Genomic DNA, 20,535 nt, shown 5'->3' on the forward strand with positions numbered 1-20,535 from the left:
GGGAGTGGCTAGGGGTGTGCCAGGAGAGGGGGACCACCAATAGGGGAAAGGTAGGGGAGGGGTCCCAGGTCCTCGTCCAACCACTCGGTGCCCTGGGTAGAAGCTTCTAGATGGGGGGCAAGGAACACCGAGTGACAGACAAGACACCTGGGAGGGGTAAAGGTGACAGACTTTGCACTTTCTAGGGTGATGGACAGATACTGGAAAGGCGGGAAGGGAGGACAACAGCGGGAAAACCAGGGAAGGAACCATTACAATGTGGGGGGAACCGGGATGAACCAAATAACATTGCAAAACATACCAGTAACAAATATAACTGAATAAATATAACAAATATAACCAAATAGGAACCGAAAACACACCACCACACACCTAGATATATATACCTTTTCATATTCAGTATGGCTGTCCCCGCTTCAAGCTTTTCTGAAGATGTTGCTAAAACTTTGGAAACTGTACATCTTCATGTAAGATATTTATGAAGTTCTTGTAAAATTTAAAATATCTCACAAGAAAAAAAAAACTGTCATGTTTAACAAATTACAAAGGACTGGGTGCTTAAGTAGGTACCATTGCTTTTAGGTTATATCACTGCAAGGTTTGGAAATAAGAAACTTTGGTAATTTTCCTACAGAAATCTCAAGGTTAGTGAGAGTCTCAGCAGGTCACTTGGGAAAGGCAGGGATTATGTGAACTGTTCTGGGCCCATGTTTATCTAATCCAGTTACAAGACTTCTGGTGATGAAGACAATTTCTCCAGCACTTACACATGCTTGCCCTGAGAGGCTTTTTCCTAACACAAAACTTGAATCTTCCTTGCTGCACCTGACCAGATTTTGCTGTACTCACCATGGACACAAAGTGCTCACATTTATGAACACAAGTATTCTACCTCTCCCCTCCTCTGTCTCTGAGATGAAAGAAGCTACTTCATTATACCTTTCACTGAGATAAGTACTGTTAAGAGCCCTGATCATCCTCATAAGTGGTCTTAGATTTCCTCTCCCTAAGCTGCAAGTATCTCTAAGCCCAGCACCCAGAGCAAGGCGCATTATCCAAGTTAAAGCCTTTCCAGAACTGGCTGTCCTGCACAGTGCTGGGGGTCCTTTGCACACAGCCACCACCCCATTTCTCTCTTGGATTGGGAGCTTTACTGTCTGGGCAGCAGCTCTATATTGTTGATTTTTGTCCAGCTTTTGACCCACCTACAGGCTCTGCGTACAGGCACAGGCAGCTGTATTCTCTTGCCTGTTTGAGTTGCTGCAGCCTCGGTGGAACTGATAAATGGACTGCTGTAGATTTATAGTCAGTGAGCAGATGACTCAAAATTGCACAGAGTTCGCTTTTATTTCTTCTTTACTTTATCAACAGACTCAAACTCCATAGGATGTATAAATTCCACAAACTTTTCTTTCCTATTTGGACTTTGGAAAAGTGCAGGTCAGGCAGTGGGGGTCCTTTGTACAGGACATTGCTTATTTCTACATATGCTCGTGTTCAAAAAAACAGTTTGCATTCCCTCTGGAATATACAGTTTATACATAAATATCTCTTTCTTATTTGGAAATACTCTTCAGTCTTGAATTTCAAGAGGAGTTCAGCTACTCAAGACTAAATGCAGATCTCAGTTATGAAGATAATTGGCTACACAAAGTGTGCAGTAGGAGACTCAGGACTGGGAAGAAAAGTTAGTCTGCCTCATCCTGAATGACTTCAGATTGACACATCTGGAGCTTAAATTCCCAAACCCAGCAATTAGGACAGGAAAAGCATTGGGACAGCAAAGTTTCTAGGAAACTATTGACAGTTGTTCAGTAGATAGGAACAAATGTTGAAGAAATGTTTTTATGAAGTTCAAAAAGCCCTCTTAGAGCAAAAAACTACCAAAGAAAGGGAAGGAAAAAAATAAGTATATCTGAAAAAAAGTGATACTTCAAAAAATACAAGGCCTGCTTTTAAAGTTATTATTTTAATAATTAAAACAATATTTTTTAATATATAAATAGGAAAAATTGAACTGTTTCCAATATTCTACACTCTTTGAAAACAAGAAAAGGAAAAAGTAAAAATATTCTAGACTAGACATCAAGATATTGATTCACTGGGCTATACTGATTCAATGATGGAAGTGTCAGAAATACCTCTCAGAAAGGCAGCCAAAAGCATAAGGGATAGTTCAGCTTATGGGTTGTTGCTGTTAGAAAACGAAGAATTTATGTAAATCAACCCCATACTCCACTGTGTGGGGAGAGAGGAGATCTTGAACATCACCATGCAAAATGATGTGGTCCTACCACATACTTGAGCTTGTTCAGTTTACTGTAATACCCAATCTGCCAATATTAATTTCTTAATGGAAAACTTACATCTGGGAAGCTACATCACCATCAAAGTGACAAAACCCACATCCTGCTTAAGTTTCATTCACTTGAATGACATATCCATGGAAAAGCACTGCAAAGCAAGTCAGAGCTACAAGAGAGGTAGACAAGAAAAAAGCACTATGTTTATGAAAACTAAAAGCATGTCTTTTTTTCCAGAGAAGCCAGGCAAGTATATTTGCTACAATCTACTCAATTAAAAAAAAAAAAAAACAAAACCAAAAAAAAAAAAAAACCATAAACTAAAAATAAGAATACACACACAAAAACCCCCAAACAAAGAAACAAGCAAACCCCAAACAAAAACAAAAACTAAACCAACCAAAACACGAAAAAAAAAAAGCCCATAAATACCCAACAAAAAACATCAAAAGAAAAAATACTCTACTAAACAAAATATGCCTCCAAGTCCCCATGTAACAGAATCACAGAGATTCACTGAGGTTTTTTGTTGACACTAGAAACCACATTCTATTTAATATCTCTGATAAAGAAACAGGTCTTTCTGTAGAAGAGAAAGAGTTAATTTCTAGATATCCTAAAATACTCCCACCTTTCCCTGCTGCTGAAGCTGTCTGCATATAATTTGAGAAAGCTGCATTAAAGGAAAAGAATACTGTATACATAACACACTAAACTATGAGTATGAAAAGAATGTATGTGAAAATCCTTCATATTTTCTGCTTGCTTTAATTAGAAATGGATTCCTGATCTTGATTATCCTAAGCATAAAATCAAGACCAGTCCCTGAAACCAGTCTTCCCTTTGTGGGCCTCCTCTTGATTTATGTAGGGTTTTAAACAACACAAAAACCCCCAGAGCTGGGGTTACTGTTCTTTCAAGTGAGTTGCATTTTTTGAGGGTGTAGATGGGCCTATGCTTTAGGATATTTACTTCTTGTTATGCATTACATTACAAGAAAAGAGAGCTGGGGAAAACCACTACAGAAAGTAATACACTTTGAAAACAATATTTTGCTAACCATTTTATTATCTTTTGAACCAGACCTCCCAATTTAAGATGCTCCTCCTGACAACCCATCTGTTTTGGTTTGGATACTACTATGCCACTTATAAGACAGATCTACTGCAGAGTATTTTCTAGTAACAGCTCTTGGCTCATTTAAAGTAGCACCCAGATACCTCGAGTAGCTTACTTGACCTAATGAGGCTTCAGCCACTTTGCCACAGAAACTAAGGCAATGATATTTTGTGACAAGCTACGTTTTCAGGTGTGACAAAATAATATGACAAAGTCAAAATTCTGAAATGTGTGGTTCACAGCTTGCCAGGTGAGAGATAAAAATAAGGTAAAAGGAGAAAGGGAAAATTATAATGCTAGGAATAAAAGGCATTAATACTGTGAATTAAAGGGGTTGCCATCACACATTTTAGCTGAATGTTCTCTTCTTGCATGTACAGAGAAAGATTTGAGGCTGACAGCTCCCCCACAGAACCTTGAAAGATTTAGAATCCTCCTTCTGCCCCGTGGCAACATAGAGTAAGACAGGGAGGCTGAAACCACTCTGTTTCTTACCCTCTTAGGCAAAGCAGCCCTTGTTCCTACCTTTGGGAGGAAGGAGACACTGGCTGGTCTCAGGAGAGAACAACTGACCAAACTTCACTGTCATCTAGCCCATTGGAGGGAATACTGCACTGAAAATGTTGACACCACAGCAGAGAGAACATGGTATGTTCAAAGCAGGAAACTCAGCCCTAATCAAGACAGAGCAGAGCCTGCCTGAGTGCAAAGCAGGGACTACATTGCCATGACAGATGCAATAGTGCAGCAGGCTGCAAAATTAGATGTATGTGTTCGGTTACATAGCTGTTACACAAAATATCCAAGTCTCAACTGTGTTATCTCAACTCCAAAAGGAGTGAAGGTAGTGGGTCAGTAACATGAAATGCTTACACCCGGGTAAAGTTCTCATTAGCCAAATAGGGAAAAAAAGAAAAACCTGGTTTACATTTGTTTTGTCTGAAAGCCACAGGCTAACACATCACTGTACAGCACTGACGATTTCTAAAGTTATAATGAGATCAGCCATTATACCTCATCTTTGTTTTTCATCTGTTTCACATTTCTTGGCTCTTTTACATGGTAGTTTTAATAGAAATATGAGCACCATGACTACAGTACTATAGTGTACAGTCAGCTTGGGAATATGGATGGCTCATCAGCAAGAACATGTGAGGAACACAAGCAGACTGATAGAGTCTTTGTCATGGCAGATTTCACTCTGCACAGCAAGAACATGTGCATAGACATGACATATAAGAGGTCTGTACCAACTGCAGAGCGTGCAACTCTCCTTGACTCACCTCTCCAAGGTGGCCACATGGCCCACATTTCCCACTCTGAGCAGTCAGTATGAGTAGTTTCTTCTGGAGCTCCACACTCATCTGGAGCTCAGCACTCACATGTAGTGACTGCACTCCGAAAACTTTTATGAAGTTGTTCCCTTAATTTAATTTCAAAGCCCTGCAGGATTAATTATTTGACCAGAAAAGAAACAACCAAATAGTTCTGCATACAGATACCCTTCTTTTTTTTTTTTTTTTTTTTAATTTGAAAGTGACTTGCAGTTGAAGTTGTTTTAATTTAGACTGTATTTCTGTAGATCTTGAAAACTGTAACATCAGATTCTCCCTCAATTACCTTTAATAAGATAGCTAGTACCATTAATCACATCTAGGTAAATTTAGTAACCTTGCAAGTAACTGCTTACACTGTCTGTCACTCCCTGGCATGCAAATTACTTAGCCACTTTACAATTTAGCTGTGTGAAAAAGCTTGTATATGATTAACATTGGTCTTCAGGGATAGAAGAACAATGTTTTACATAATGACTGACAAATGAAAGGGGAAAGATTTATTTGGAATGTTGTACTGGGCAAAAGGAAAATAACAAAAGTACATAGGAAAAGGGAAGGCACCAATCACAATCTTCTTTCAAAGTAAAGTTACTATAATCATTATGAAATCTATGCATGAAAACTGTATACTATGCCTGACTCCTCTCATGGCTTACAGAAACACACCACATAACAGAAGAAACAGAAGAGTGAAGAAACATCGAAGAACTACATCTCAACTTTTATCACCTTGCAAACACTCAAGGTCAGATCAGACAGGGCTTTGAACAATGTCATCCAGTTGAAGATGTCCCTGCTCATTGCAGGGGGGTTGGACTAGATGACCTTTACAGGTTCCTTCCAACCCCAAACAATCTATGATTCTATGATTCTGCTGCAGGTCTGAAGGACATGACATGATCTCAGTGATGGATAGATCTTATTATTCTAATTTTATTTTAGGTGTTTCTCTTATGTGAATAGAAAAAAATATACGTCTAAGAAACGCCAATGTCATAGATCCTTATTAAGACAGAGTTTAAATTATTAAGTGGTATTTTATACTATTGAAGCATTTGTGAAGTGACTGGTCTCAAACAAACCATCTTTTTTGAATGATTCCTGTAATGCACATACTTCCTTATCTGCTTTTGAAATCATATTGAAATGAGCTGCATTCACTGGGCTTTATACAAATGCCAGAAAAAAGCTAGACACTAAATTGTATAGCTTCATTCTTAGGAACATGTTTCCATTTAACATCCTGTATTAATATGATTTTATTTTTGCCTAGATGCTTTACTTTGGAGCAGCAGCACTAGAGATCAAAAGAAACATGAAGAGAAGTTCTCATCACAGACTGTTTGTGATCATCTCCATTTTGCTTTGCCTTTAATTACCGATGAAAAATAGATTATTTTAGTAAGTTTTTGTCATGCTGTTTGAAGTAACAGCCTGTCACTAAGATCCATAAGAGTGCAACAGAGTACAGCAAAATCAATACCACACTTTCGTTCAGGGGAGTCTGGTGTGTATTTACATTGCTGTGGATCCTGATGCTGTAAACGTCTGCTGACCATAATAGCAGTGTAGTTGGCACAACTGGTGCAGATCTTGGCATTTTACTGTGGGGCCCTTGCAAATATTCATGGCTCTTGTGCACAATTCCTCTGAAGGAAGTTTGTCTCTTGACAGGTTCACTTTTCCTGTGAAAAGGGAAGAGAAGAACATGGTGAGGTTTTATGGGTAGATACGTAGTCTAGTCTCTTCACTGATTCTGATCAGCTGCAAAGTATTTGCAACTTGGAAACAAAAATAATTCCTTCTTTGATCCCGGCATGATAGGTCTGATACAATTCAACCGTACTGAGAACATTCTGAGAACATCTACAATATTAGGGAGGCAGAAGCATAATTTCTTGATTCCAGATAGTGACCCTGATGTAGGAGCTATCCTGACACTTAGAGTTGTGTGGACTGAGGTGCTTATGGTTAGTGCCAAAACAAAAACAGGGTGTGAAATACCGCACTTAAACACAGAGGTTAGGAACATGCTGAGCTTGGCCCCTATGTATTGATTACCACTTTCCAACCTGAGTAGAGTGTAGGAGCACATTTTATTAGAGCTGTTGTGTGGTGACACTGTTGCAAAATTTAACCTCAGTTACATCTAGACAAGCAACCAGAACATCAGGTTAGAAAATGATGAGCGGACATAATTCACTGGGAATATATACTGTTAAGTAGCTGCTTGAGATGACCTCCAACCATCCCACTGAAGGAAAAAGCTTACCTCAAATCCTAAATGGGTTTCAAATTTAATTTTTCTTAAGATGAGGAAAAAATATTTCTATTTTATACTGTTCAGCAACTACTTAGAGTTAAGCATCTGAATCTACATAAAATAAACTAGTTAATAATTATCAGAGCAAACCAATGAGTACACCTGTGAAGACATTCTAAGCTATAAGAAAAATAGGACAAGGTATATTATTAATGATATACATTTAAGAGTCCCCAGGATGAGGCAACCTAGCACACTTGGCAAGTGAAAGTAAAGGTCAGGAATCTGACTTAAGCATGCATTGATGACCTGCTGGCAATATACAGAACATCTTTTTTTAATTAATTCCACTTCTGGAACAAAAGCTTGGTATGACCAAAGAAAAGTATTTGTTTAGCACAGTTGTGGGCTTTTTCCTAAATTATTCAACAGGGCAAGTGAAAAAGAGGTCAAAGCTTATGGTACCAGAGGCATGTCATTTTCATTGGACAAATCCAATCTAATAATTACGCTGCCTGATTTATCTAGTCCTGAATGTGTGAAGGCACAACCTAAATTTGTTTTGTATGTGTTTCTTTACATTTTAATTGGCCCTGGAACTCTTTTTTTTTTTTCTTTTTTTCAGGATAAAAATTTAAATATGCTGAAAAACCTTTTCAATAACTTTGTTTAACTCACTAGCAATTATGCAGAGAATGGGCAAATCAGTGTTTAAAAACTGACAGTGTGTTGTGCAATACTTCAGGCCTGAGGTTCTGGACATGTCATAAACATATTCCAGAGTTACTCAGAATTCTTGTCAATTGGGTCAAGCAGATGTAAATATGAAATAGCCAGAGCTTCTCTAACGGTGCAATGATAAACCCCAGACACACAAGGCTTGTCTTCAAAGGCCTGATTAGCTAAGATTTCCTACTGTTGATACCACCATACAAAATTAAACATGAAAATTATGGGAACAAGCTCATACTTAGTCATCAAACTACTGCATACAGTAAAAGATTTATGTGAACTGGAACTGGCATAGTGATTAGTAGTAGATAGCCAGAACAAATCTGATAAGACTCAGAAACCTATATTCTTTCAGTTGAATTATTTATTTCTCATTTAAAACACTGATATTAGAAGTAAAAAGTGAAGAATCTGTGTTGTTTCCATAGTAACTTTGAATATTGGGAAGGTATTTCCAAAGCAGGATATTTCTCACCTTCAATATGCAAAACAGCCAAATTAAGATAAGGTCATGATGATACTAATCAGTTAACTGTTTTGGATAGTCATCTATTTTCATCTTATTAAAAGAGAACCTCCTACAGGTATTCTCAGTTCTTGAATTACAGACACAGCCATAGTGGTCTGAAGGTGTTAAAGCTTGTTTTCCTGATGAGTATGTTAGAAGGTAATTTCAGTTATTTCAGCAGATAGAGATCTGTCTTCCATAAGAGATAAATCTAAACCAGCACAACACAGATGTTATGTATTCTGTTTAAAGTACCACAGCAGTGCTGTGCTCTAGAAAGTATGATGAACTTGCTGCATTGCTTCTGTTGCCTTCATGGGAGGCAACGGCGACCTGGTTGCAAGGAACAGCACGGCAGCCCAGTCTCCCCTGGGCCACTCAGGCTAACGACACACGCAGGACACCAATGTGGTGGACTGTCGAAAAGCCTTTATTATCTTATCTCATGGGTTTAAATAGTCTTGGGGGACTCTGCTACGTCAGGGGGGGTTGGCAGGGTCTCTAGGGTTAGTCAGGAGTGGAAAACTACTGGGTTAGGTGTGGTTACATTCTTTGGGGTAATGGATAACATGTTGCAGGGTGAGAGGGGGATGGGGGTCTTTCTTTCCGACACATCCCGAAATCTTCCGTTTGCCTGTCCCTATCTACTACAGCTTCCTATTTTAATCATTATGAACTCCTGATGTTACAGGTCAAGGAGTCCAGGGAAATTGATAGAAGCAATTACAGTTCTAATTTGCTGGAAATAATGAGAACTTCCATTGATTTGTTAGCCTACAATAATAGTACTGGCACACACGGACAGCTGTCAGCAGAAATTCCAGGTGGCACGTGTTACCTACTGTCTCATACATGATAGGGCTGTCCTTATCACTGCATCCAACAACCCTGACTTATCTCCCTGCTTTCGTTTTCTCACCTTCTATGTTTTGCAGTCATTTTATTCCTTAGTAGCATAACTAAAGCTAAGTTCATCACATGCAGCCTGCCACTGTTGTTTAGTTGCCTCTTACATGAATATCATATGATTTTGTGAAAATTCTTAAACCTATTAAAAGACCAAGAAGTGATTAAGTATGTACAGCTACACGGGAATTTTGATTTTAGGTGCTGAGTGACAAGGTTGATAAAAGAGGTAAAAAAAGAAGAGTGCAAAAAGAGGGTTGAATGACGCATAAAGAAGCAACTGCAAGGAAAGAAAAATCACTAATTAAATGAGAAAGAGTTTAATTGCCTCTCAGATGTAAGTTTCCTGAGATTCTGAAGAAAACAAGAATGGTCTCTTTAATTATATGGGAAAACTGAAGTGCTTGTTACGGGCAGCTTCTCACAATCCTGTGCCCTGGGGAGAGATTCTCCTCTTTTTCAGACACAGAAGGAAGTAGTGTCTATCTCAAAGAGAGAGGTGACATAAAATATTGAAGGGGCCACAATCAAGAAATATGCAGAAAAACCTTATAGTAAAACAGCAATTAAGTTATGACAGTGCTTGAAATGGAGCTCCAAGGAGGTCAGTGCTCGTCAATGGGACCAGACACATCTCCATGACTGACAGCTCCTGCGCTTATCAAAAGAGCCGATGATTTTGGTGAGCATGTGGAGACATTCCCTCTTCAGCAGGCACTTGAAAATGTACACAATTGTTGCTGACAGCCCATGCACCACAGAACTCCTCATTTCTGAGCAAACAATAACTAAACATACTAAGAGAAAAAGGAAGAAGGCTGATGGGCAGGAGACTCCAGTGCCTATGATCAGAAGGGGGATCCATAGAATAGGGTCCTCATGGACTCAGCATCAGCTATGTGTGCAAGAGAGAACTGGAATCTGCTGGGGCAACCTATTTTCTCCAGAGCAGCCTTTCCCTTAGGATAGGCAGCAGAGGTACTTATTAATAGACAGGCTAATCCAATAGCAAATCTGATGAAGATAAGCATGCTTTTCAGGTAGAGAATTAACACAAATGAGTTAACAAAAGCCTTTTTTTTTTTCTTTAATGGGGAAGAGAAGAAATACATTTTTCTACCCTTTTATAACTGTGAGGACAACCAGAAAATGCTTCCGAAATTGATACCATACGTGCAGATTAAAACCAGGCTGCAAGCCAAATCCTCCTCTTCAGTTTCACTGGCGGAGCCCAGACTGCCACAGAGCTACACTGAAGCAAGCAGGGAAAAGAATTTGACCCTTTGACTGCTGCATCAAAAGTAGCTAACTTCCCACTCTATTTGGTGGAAAGCTACAAATGTCTTTGTGCTCAGAAACTTATCAATTTTCTGCTAGAATAATTCTATGCTGATGTCCTTCTGCCTTGCTCTCTCCAAAATGACATTCCCTCTCCCCTGAGGCAGCATAATTGGCATTCCTACTGTTGTCCCTGTCTAGCTGGGGATGTACTGGACTGTACTGGTTGCTGATGAAGGAAGTTCCTCCACTCTCTAACAAATCTCCCAACACAGATAATCTGCAAAAATAACAAACAATGATTTTTGAACTGGGCTATCATTTAACTTCTTCATTATTCCACTGGTCCATACCTATAGACTCAAGTACAAAATGTGCTCTCCCATCATTTCCAAGTCAGGCAATTCAAATGTCAGCGTTTATCTCATGATCACAGCTGGTTAAGATTTATTTTTATGAAACAGAACCTACATATTGTATACATGAACAGGAATGTAGACTCCAAAGAGAAGAATATACAGTACTTCGCAGTAAAGCTAAACGTGAAAATGCAAACCTTAAGATAGCAATACTTCTTTGTACCACAAAATTCTGGATTCTCTTGGTGAGGACTGAAGATGAGAATATTTTACTCAAATGATAGATATAAAAGGTATCCTGACTGAAAAAAAAGAAGTACTCACAGCAAGTAAATAGCTGTTTTGCTACTCTGCACTAAAATACCTTGTAAGTAAATCTGCTAAAGCAAAGCAGTAGAAAGATTTGCAGTTGTTGTTTATGAAGAAGCTCAGACCAAGAGCAACCTTCATATACAAACTTGATTTGTCCCTTAATGCTCTTGGATACAGACTTAAGGCATTTCCCCAGGCATTTTAGGGAAAAGCAGGGATGCCACTTGCTTAGAATACATACCAGCAGATGCAGAATTCAGTATTCAGATGATAAATTTAAGAAAATGGGAAAGGGAGGGAAGAGCATTTTGGTACTCTGTCTCTGCTGTAGATGTGAAACCTTCCTTCTGTTCCTTCTCCCTCCTCAGTGCTCCCTACCATCCAGCCCCTATCTTTGCTTCAGCTGTAGCCCATGTTTCTACCAGATCCCTTTCTTGACTCCCCATCTGCTTGCTGAGTGTACTGGGTTTGCATAGCAAGGTTTTGGTAGCAGGGGGCTGCTGGAGTGGCTTCTGTGTGAAGCTGCTAGAAGCTTCTCCATGTCTGACTGAGCCAATGCCAGATGGATCCAAGATGGACCTGCTGCTGGCCAAGGCCAAGCCCAGTGGCTACCTTGGCAGCACCTCTGGGATAATGTATTTAAGAAGGGGTAAAAAATAAACACTGCACAAGAGCATCCAGAGAGAGAAGTGAGAATATGCCAGGGGAGCAGCCTTGCAGGCACCCAGGTCAATGCAGAAGGAGGGGAAGAGGTGCTCCAGGCAATGGAGCAGAGATTCCCCTGCAGCCCATGGAGCTGACCATGGTGAGGCAGCTGTGCATGCCCCTGCAGCCCATGGGGGTCCCTGGGGGAGCAGTGAGCAGCCTGCACTCTGGAGGGCCCCATGGGCCAGAGGAAGTGGGTGCCCAAGGCAGGCTGTGACCTTGCAGGAGGCCTGTGACTAGAGCAGACTCCTGGCCGGATATGTGGCCCCATGAAGTGAGGATGCTGAAGTAGTTTGCTGTCAGGACTTGTGACCCCATGCAGGACACACACTGGAGCAGCCTTTTCCTGAAGGACTGCACCCCTGGAAGAGACTCACAGGGTTTGTGCTGTTTGTGAAGAGCTGCAGCCTGTGGGAAGGACCCACCTTGAGGAGCTCATGCAGGACTGCACCCCATGGGAGGGACCCCACACTGGAGCAAGGGAAGACTGTGATGCACCCTCCTTCTGAGAAGGAAGGAGTGGCCCAGACAACACAGGATGAACTGATCACGGCCCCAATTCCCTGTCCCCTTGTGCTGCCGGATCAGAGGAGGTACTGAAAACCAGGAGTAAAGTTGAAGCCCAGGAGGAAAGGAGGGGTGAGGGAAAGGTGTTTTATGATTTGATTTTATTTTTCATTATCATACTCTAATTTGATTGGTAATAAATTAATTTCCCAAAGTTAAGCCTGTTTTGCCCATGAAAATAATTGGAGAGCAAACTCTCCCTGCCCTTGATCCATGAACCTTTTCTTGTATTTTCTCTTCCCTGTCCAGTTGAGGAGAGGAGATGTAGAATGGCTTTGGTAGGCACATGGTGTTCAGCCAGGGTCAAACCACCACACTGAACCAGACCTCTTCCCTTCTCTGGCACCAGGAACTTCTTTGTCCCTGTGTCTCCTCACTGGCATCACTCAAGGCTTGGATTCTCAGTAAGCAGAGGAACATTTTGCTGTTTTCCACACAACATCCATGATCCACACAGTCCAAAAAGGCAGCACAGAACAAGTCCAGCCTCCACAATTTTCTCTAAGGCTCAAGCCTGGATTATACTTTTCCAGAAATGGCTACCTGTAAAAAAAAATAAATCACAAAACCAACCTCACCATAGTTTTCTTGTACTACAATATCCATTCTTAAGTTCTATTTTAAGAGTTGATTAAAGTTTTGGCTAGTTCTGAAATGATTCAGCAGAAAGCCCCAAGATAAAAAGCTTCAGATAATTTTTTCTTTTTTTGGCAAGGGCAAAACTACACACAACATCTCAAGGATGAAACTCAAGCAAACACCAAAGACTGCAATGACTGACCTGCTTAATGTGGTATAGGGCATACAAGAGAAAGAACAGTTTGTAAAGGAGAGTCATCAGTAACTTTTAGAATGGATGGTGATATTCACTGGGTTGAGGGAAAGAGTAGGCATGCTGCATCTTAAGCAGCCAAGCACTGTTATGGGCACTGCAGTTAATCAGCATTTTTGCTGGTATCTGTTCCCTTACAGTTCCAGGAGCCTCTTGTCATGTGGGAAGCCACTACAAAATTAAATAGTTCATCTCTGGACTATTTCTGTACAAGATAAGGTAATAGATCCTAATATAGCCAAAATAGTTTTATAAATTTAGTTTACCATGTGTTTCCAAAAAAAGTAACTTAGAGAACATCAAAAAAATGACAGCAAGGCAAAAGAAAGCATATGGAGGGTGCTTGTAGCTACACAAATAAGGCTTGAATGAGGTGACAGCAATGCTCACAATTGATAATTTAGCATTAGCATCTAGTGATCAAGACTTCCATACAAGGTATTAAAACTAGTCAGGTCTGAGAGCACCTTCCCAGTCTCTCCTTTTTTGCTAGTTGGGGTACTTCAGCATTCTTAGCAAGTGGTCTTCCATCCTCAGAGGGAGACAGCCTGAGCTGGGCTGACATGCCCTGTTACACCCACAGCAGTTACAGATTTTTATGTAGTTGTTGAAGGAATCCAGAGAAAGACAAAGAGGTTGATCAAGCCATTTGAAAATAGAACCTAATAGGAAAGAAAAAATCAAAGGCATGAGATTATTTAGACAGGGAAGAGGTGTATCGGGGCGCGGCTCTCCGGTACGGAGGCTCCGCCGATACGGTGGTAATAAGAATGCGTGCACCACGGCAGGTTGTCTCTCAGGCGCTGCTTTATTCGCTGAGGGCTGGGTGTCAGGGAGCATCCGCAACCCGTCCGTTCGGCAAGGGAGCAGGCTCCGAGAGCCCCGAATAAGGGGCGGGGTAGGGCTTATAACAGGTGTCAAGTAGGAGGGACAGGGTACAAAGGGTCCAGTAGGAATGGGGTTCAGAGGAGGAGTTGGGATGGAATAATTGGGGTACAGCAAATGGGGATGAGGGAAGGGGGCGATAACTGGGGAAGAACCAATTACAGACAGAGAACTTAGGAACATTCTGGAACTAAAGGCAAGTACAAAAATGATTGACATAAAGATGGGCATAACTGACAGTTACATAACATAAGGGGAGTGGTAGATTTGATTGGGCAACTTGGAAGCGGGAATCTATACAACAGCCTCCTCCCAAGGCATATTCGGGGGGGCTTTTCCCAAGTCCCCTACCACAAAGAGGCATAACCATTTTCAAAATGTAAAGGACAAGTTTGACCAAGACAGGGAGCAACATTGGATGCTTACATATTATCAAAATGCAAATGAGGGATTTAAACAGTGGGGAGGCTACTTATCCAAAACAACTCAGAAAAGCCAAGAACAAAGTTCAAGGACTTTCATGATCAGTCTCATGCTCTCACCTCTAGCCATGATTTTTTAGATGCTGTTTAGATGACAGACTCTTTCTGAATGGAAGATATTGAATGACTATCATTTTATACCAAAGCAAAATTTCTACTGTGGAAATCTTACCTAAGACTGTTTTATTCTTACCCTTATCAGTTGTTCTTATCCTCATTTCTACTATGTGCATCCAGCTGTCTTTACAATCTCACTTCTTTCCCACCCTAACAACAGTATGAATAGCCAGAAAACCTATTTGTAAAAGGCCAGGGAGGTAAGGGATAAGTAGAATGATCTAGAAGTCTGGTTTACCATAATCTGTTGAAAAGCATCCTTCCAGCTTTCAATTCCTTGGGCAAAGAACAATTTCTAATTCTAGAGCCACAGGGGGATGAAAGAAGCCCACCCTGTCAAAGCACAGTCCCGCTCTCAGGCACATCACAGATGCAGCACTTCCTGCCTTCTCCCACTATTCTGGAAGTACTCACTGAACTGTTGCAGTAATGGTCCTTGGAACAGAGAGCCATACTATGAGCAAAACTCTGCTGTTCAGCTACATCTGGCTTCTACAATGGGTAGTGATTTTTTAAATAAAATCAGCATGCTGAGGGTGTGCCAGCTGGACACAGCAAAACACGGACAGCATTCTGTTGAACAAAGAAAGAAAAGAAAGATAGATATTCAATGAAGTACATTTGACCCTTAGCTTGAAACCGCCCCCTAAAAAGTAATTGTTTGCAAAGACATCTCAGAAAGAGACACTATAAAGACTTAAATGTCTTAATTTTCTGGTCACCCATGTGGCCAGATAGCAATCTCAACATGTGGCAGATAATCTGTGTAGGTAATGCATTCTAAATTAATTTGGCTATCCAAGAAGCAAGTTGCTTTTACTTAGGTACTAAATAACATCAAATCCATTGGGAGCTATAATGCTCAAGCATTTTAAGAACACACTCAGAAAGGAGAACAGTGTTATAAACTAGTCAGGTCTTCCCATTATTGAACTTTTTTCATTTCAGGAACCAAATTTTTTTATGAGTTGAAGAAAAAATACTCTGATTTACTAATGGTGTTATTTAGAACATCATTTCTCCAACTGATCTCTTGTTAGCCACCGTGTACAAAAGGCCAGAATGAAGTCAGTGTACTAAGTCATGAATCATTATAATCACAGTTTTTGTTGGCTTTCTGGAAATTTTCTTAGACTACACATAATTACTGTAAGTTAATTAGTGTAAAAAAAAAAAAAAAGCAAAAAAACAAAAGCAATTGCTTTTGTAATATAAATACCACTGTAGATGGAACATCTTTTAATACATAAAACTGCCAATTAGTAGTCTTTTTTTTTTTTTTAAATAGAGAATAACCTTCTCTTTGATACTGGGAACAGTAAGAAAAAATCATCATTTTATGTCCTAAAACTTTACACTTGTCTCTGAAAATAACTATATTCCCTTGCTTTGCATGCAAAAGTTTGATATTTGCATTACCAGTTTGATATTTAATATTTTTAAACAAATATATCAGGTTGTAGGAAAAGGTGAGAGTTAGAATGCTCTTTGATTTTGTAGGTAGCTGATTCTTAATTTTTTAATGCTTTCATGGAATTCACAAAATAGAGAGGTCATCTTTGTTCCAGTACAAAGACTTCTGACAAAAGACTTGAATTTTCAAGATTTACAGACTTGGGTGAGAGCTCATTCTTTATGCAGGACACTTATGGGATCATGACTGAGACATCTTCAGGCACAGAGCATTTAACAGAAGGCATTTAAGGTCAAAATTAACAATCAGAAAGAATTTTCGTATAGCAGGAGGTGACTGTGAGACAGGCATAAAACTCAAGTGGAGAAAAAAAATCGATCACAGGAATACCTGAGACTTTTCTCAAAGATGTTGTACCCTCTGGCAAATTTGCCAGACATCTCACCTAAGTGTGTGTACAGAATGCCACATCATATTTTTGATTAATACTCTGTCAAAAGTATAACAAAAGAATGACTAGAAAAAAACCACCAGAACAATTTGCATTATTTTTTCTTAATAGGAATCACATATAAGACAATGTAAATATCTCAAAGTTCAAGTTGTGTAGAAACAAAACAAAGTAACTCCTCCCTCCCTATAACATCACATTTTGTTGCTTTCCAAAAATCCTAATATAAACACTTTTCTCAGCAAGCAAGCAACTAGCCAACCAAGTACTGGAAAAGTTTTGAACCATGACAGTGAACTGATGTCAGCCAGAAAATAGAATTCATAATGAATTAATAAAGAAGGAGGGAGAGGAGGTATTGTCAGTTGGTTTTAATAACTTACAATGAAGCAAAAGGGGAAAAAAAACCAGCACGAGAATAGGAACTCTAGATCTTTTCACTCAATACAAGTAATGTAGATGTACTCTGTAGGTTCAGGAAGATTTAGCATCCAAAATTTAAATGTACCTGAAATTTTTTGGGAAACTAAGCACTTCTAAAGCCAGGCCATTCTTCTCATTTCACTGTCCAAACACATTCACCTCCTGTAACATCCTAAAAATGAATAGCTGAGATTGACATATCCCATACTCTCTCTGCTTTATTTTTTTTTTCTTCTGTATTGTGGAAGACACTGTTGAGGGATTGAAACTTAAATCAGTGTCCAGGTTAAATTTAATCAATTTTAGCATTAATCTCAATGTTAACATGATCACCTTCTAGGAAAAAAATAATTTTATCTCTAATACTGGGTCCCAATTAAAATAACCTCTCTGGCTTGAACACCAGCATTAGAGATGACAGACAAAACTAGTGTGCTTTGCTTGGCTGATTATCTAAGTCTTTCCACTGGCACCTTCTCAAACTGACAGCAGTGGAGGAAGGCAGGGGCAGCAACAGTACTGTGGGGGTTGCTGTCAAGATGGGAGACAAGAAAACAGCATGCAGTGCTATGGAAAAGGTTGAAAGTCGTTGGGAATCACTGATGTTTAACTGGTCCTGACTGAAATGTTTCATAAACATACTTAACTCCAGAAATATTTGGCAATTTCCTCAAATACGCCCCCCACTCTGCACGCACATGTCTCTTATGGACTTAATGTGCAGTACAAGCATCTCCCTTTCACTTATGCAGAAAGAGGGTTTTGACATGTAAAATCTTGGGACACTATTGCAAAGTTACATGTGTGTGTGGCCCTCTTGCCAGCAACAGGGATATAGTTTACATTTAAAGAAGTTTTTAGAAAAACACTGCCTTGACCCTTCTCTGGGGAAAGGGAAGTCCCTGAAGTATACCACTAATGACAATTTACATTGTTGTTTGGTTTTTGGTTTTTTTTCTGCTGAAGAGAAATGTCAAAGCCTCTTAGTTTTCATTTTGGACAAATAGCAAGGTCCAGAGTCACTTCAGAGGGTCTGTAGTCATGCTGTTTTCCTACAGTGGGCCCTGCTACCTGCCATGAACTGTTCTTCCCTCAGCTAAACAGGCATCGATCCACCCCTCTTTCTAAAAACAGTGATCATTTCCCTGCTATTCTGCTCAGTTTGTTATTTTAGCATTTTAGAAAGTATGGCTAACACGGAGAGCTAAATACCATCCATTAGGAATCTGCCTTAAAGGTGGTTCTTTGGCAGCTGCTTTCAGTTTTCAGGTCACAGGAAACCCATAAGAAATCTTTTCTGTGACAGAGGTTGCAAAACACTTGCAAAAAAACATCTCCTCTCCTCTCCTCTCCTCTCCTCTCCTCTCCTCTCCTCTCCTCTCCTCTCCTCTCCTCTCCTCTCCTCTCCTCTCCTCTCCTCTCCTCTCCTCTCCTCTCCTCTCCTCTCCTCTCCTCTCCTCTCCTCTCCTCTCCTCTCCTCTCCTCTCCTCTCCTCTCCTCTCCTCTCCTCTCCTCTCCTCTCCTCTCCTCTCCTCTCCTCTCCTCTCCTCTCCTCTCCTCTCCTCTCCTCTCCTCTCCTCTCCTCCCCTCCCCTCCCCTCCCCTCCCCTCCCCTCCCCTCCCCTCCCTTTAATCTTTCCACTCCAGACCTGGAAGCATCTCCTGCACACAAAGAGATGAGTTTATCCCAGGCACAGTTAGGGTTAATTGGCCTGAAACTCTGCTCCCTTTTCAGCAGAAAGCCATCTCAAACCTATTCATGCATTAAAACCTAAGACATTTTAGGTTCACCCACTGGCCCTCCTTTTCTTCCCTACACCCCCCGGAGATGTAAACAGAGCGCTCATATTTTTTTTAGGTTTCTCAGCCCTCTGTTATTTGGGCAAAGTGGGGAAGTGCAATGCAGAGGGTTAATTTTCACTTTAGGCCTCAGCCAACAGGCATATGCATATATTTTACAACTTGCAGGTTTCCCCAGTGAGAATAAACTGATGTAAATAACATTTTCTAAAGTCATCTGGGTTCTCTACAGCAGTGTTCAGCCCAAGAACCTGAGAAAAAATGGAAAATGCCTCCAGAGAAGAGAGTGATCATATGAAGAGATATGAGTTTTTGACCACAGCTATAAGAGAATATAGGAGAGAAAGTGGGAAGGGAAGATACATAGGGCACATGATTTCAGCCAGCAGGATGTTGGGCAGTAGAAACAGTGAGAAGAGAACTTGTACATTTTCTTTTGCTGGAGAAAGTAAGGAGTTCTAGCCAAGCAAATTGCTGAGAAAGCCTATTCACAATGCACTAGCAAGGGCTCAAAAAACTTGGATAATTGGATGGGAGGAATCAAAGCTAGACTGAAGATTGGAAGAGCTGAGCCCTTGGCACATTTTCCCCAGGAAAGTGATGCATTCACATTGCATGTGGTTCTTGCACAACTGCCTCAGCATGGCACTTGAAACAGCCCTGTACCTGGAGAGTCACAGCAGCAACCCCAGCCCAACCCAACACACAGAGACTGATCTCCTGCCACCCTCACTCTGCTGCTTCTGCCTACACCCCTTCACCATTCCCTGCCCTGGTGCCTGCCCTTCCAACTTGTAAGGAGGTCTTCTCAACCTCTTTTGCTAAAGCTAATAAAAAAGGCAGTGCTGAATGGATCCATGACTTCTCATTTACATGAAAGAGTACTGCAAGCGCATAAACATCAGGGAAGAGGCGGGGGTGGTGGACAGGTGAGGCCATGTCTGTAGTCTCAGCTCAATTTGCTAAATCCCTGATGTCCCAGGGAGATAGTAGGAGTTAACCAAAGCAATAGGATGGGGCTGCACAGATAAGCAGACACAGAAACTCTCACTATTTGTGCATTAAAAAAAGGAAAAGGAGAGATGCTACTAAACTCCGTATTTTCTCTAGTACTTTATGAACCCCAGGGCTGGCAAAGATGAGTGTTAGGTGCATTTGGTGTGATGGTATAAGCAGAGAAAACCAGAACACTCCCCAGTGAGTAATCTACCTCAATTAATTACTGCTAAAAGGGAGAGGGAGAGAGATGAGGAGGAATGGAAAAGAAGATTACATAAAAATTACAAGCTCTCTTTTCCTGGGCAAATTTATGCCAGTTGGAATACTTTCTTCATCCCCAGAGCTTTTGAGGTGGTCAACTGGAGTTGTTATTTTCTTCTTAAGTGGCCTATCCACAGTATATGCTAGAAGATATGTTTTACAGTATTGTTCCTGAAGATAATTTTCTAGTTTTTTTAAATGTATGTACCCACATGAGAAATCATGAAGCCTTTCCATTGATTTTTCTGAAATTTCCTGAGGGGATCTACAATTTCAAGTGAATTGACTCACTGCTCTGTGCCTCACCTTAGGATGCGAAGGGGTGAGCAACAATTCCATGTTACAGAAAAGTTCAGAACCCAGAACTATGTCTTCTTCCTCAACATTTTCTGCAGTGCTTCACTTTGAAACTTTCTAAAGAAGTGGAGGTTTAGTATCTCTTCAGAGAAGCTATTCCCAGCTTGTTAACAGTATATACCAAAA

General features: G+C 40.5%; 1 protein-coding gene across 3 annotated transcripts in view; it reads right to left on the reverse strand.

Annotated features, from left to right (window-relative positions):
- The window catches only part of FBXL7 (F-box and leucine rich repeat protein 7), a 301,568-nt gene that overhangs the window by 210,588 nt on the left and 70,445 nt on the right, over nt 1-20,535 (reverse strand). For all 3 annotated transcript variants that reach the window (XM_085571680.1, XM_085571679.1, XM_085571678.1), the window contains one exon: nt 6,279-6,444. In XM_085571680.1, coding sequence (XP_085427806.1) covers nt 6,279-6,318 — 40 coding nt within the window. In that variant the 5' untranslated portion in view covers nt 6,319-6,444. The remainder of the gene's footprint in view (nt 1-6,278; nt 6,445-20,535) is intronic.

Source organism: Lonchura striata, chromosome 2 (assembly GCF_050655825.1).
Source record: "Lonchura striata isolate lonStrDom1 chromosome 2, ASM5065582v1, whole genome shotgun sequence".
NCBI lineage: Eukaryota > Metazoa > Chordata > Aves > Passeriformes > Estrildidae > Lonchura > Lonchura striata.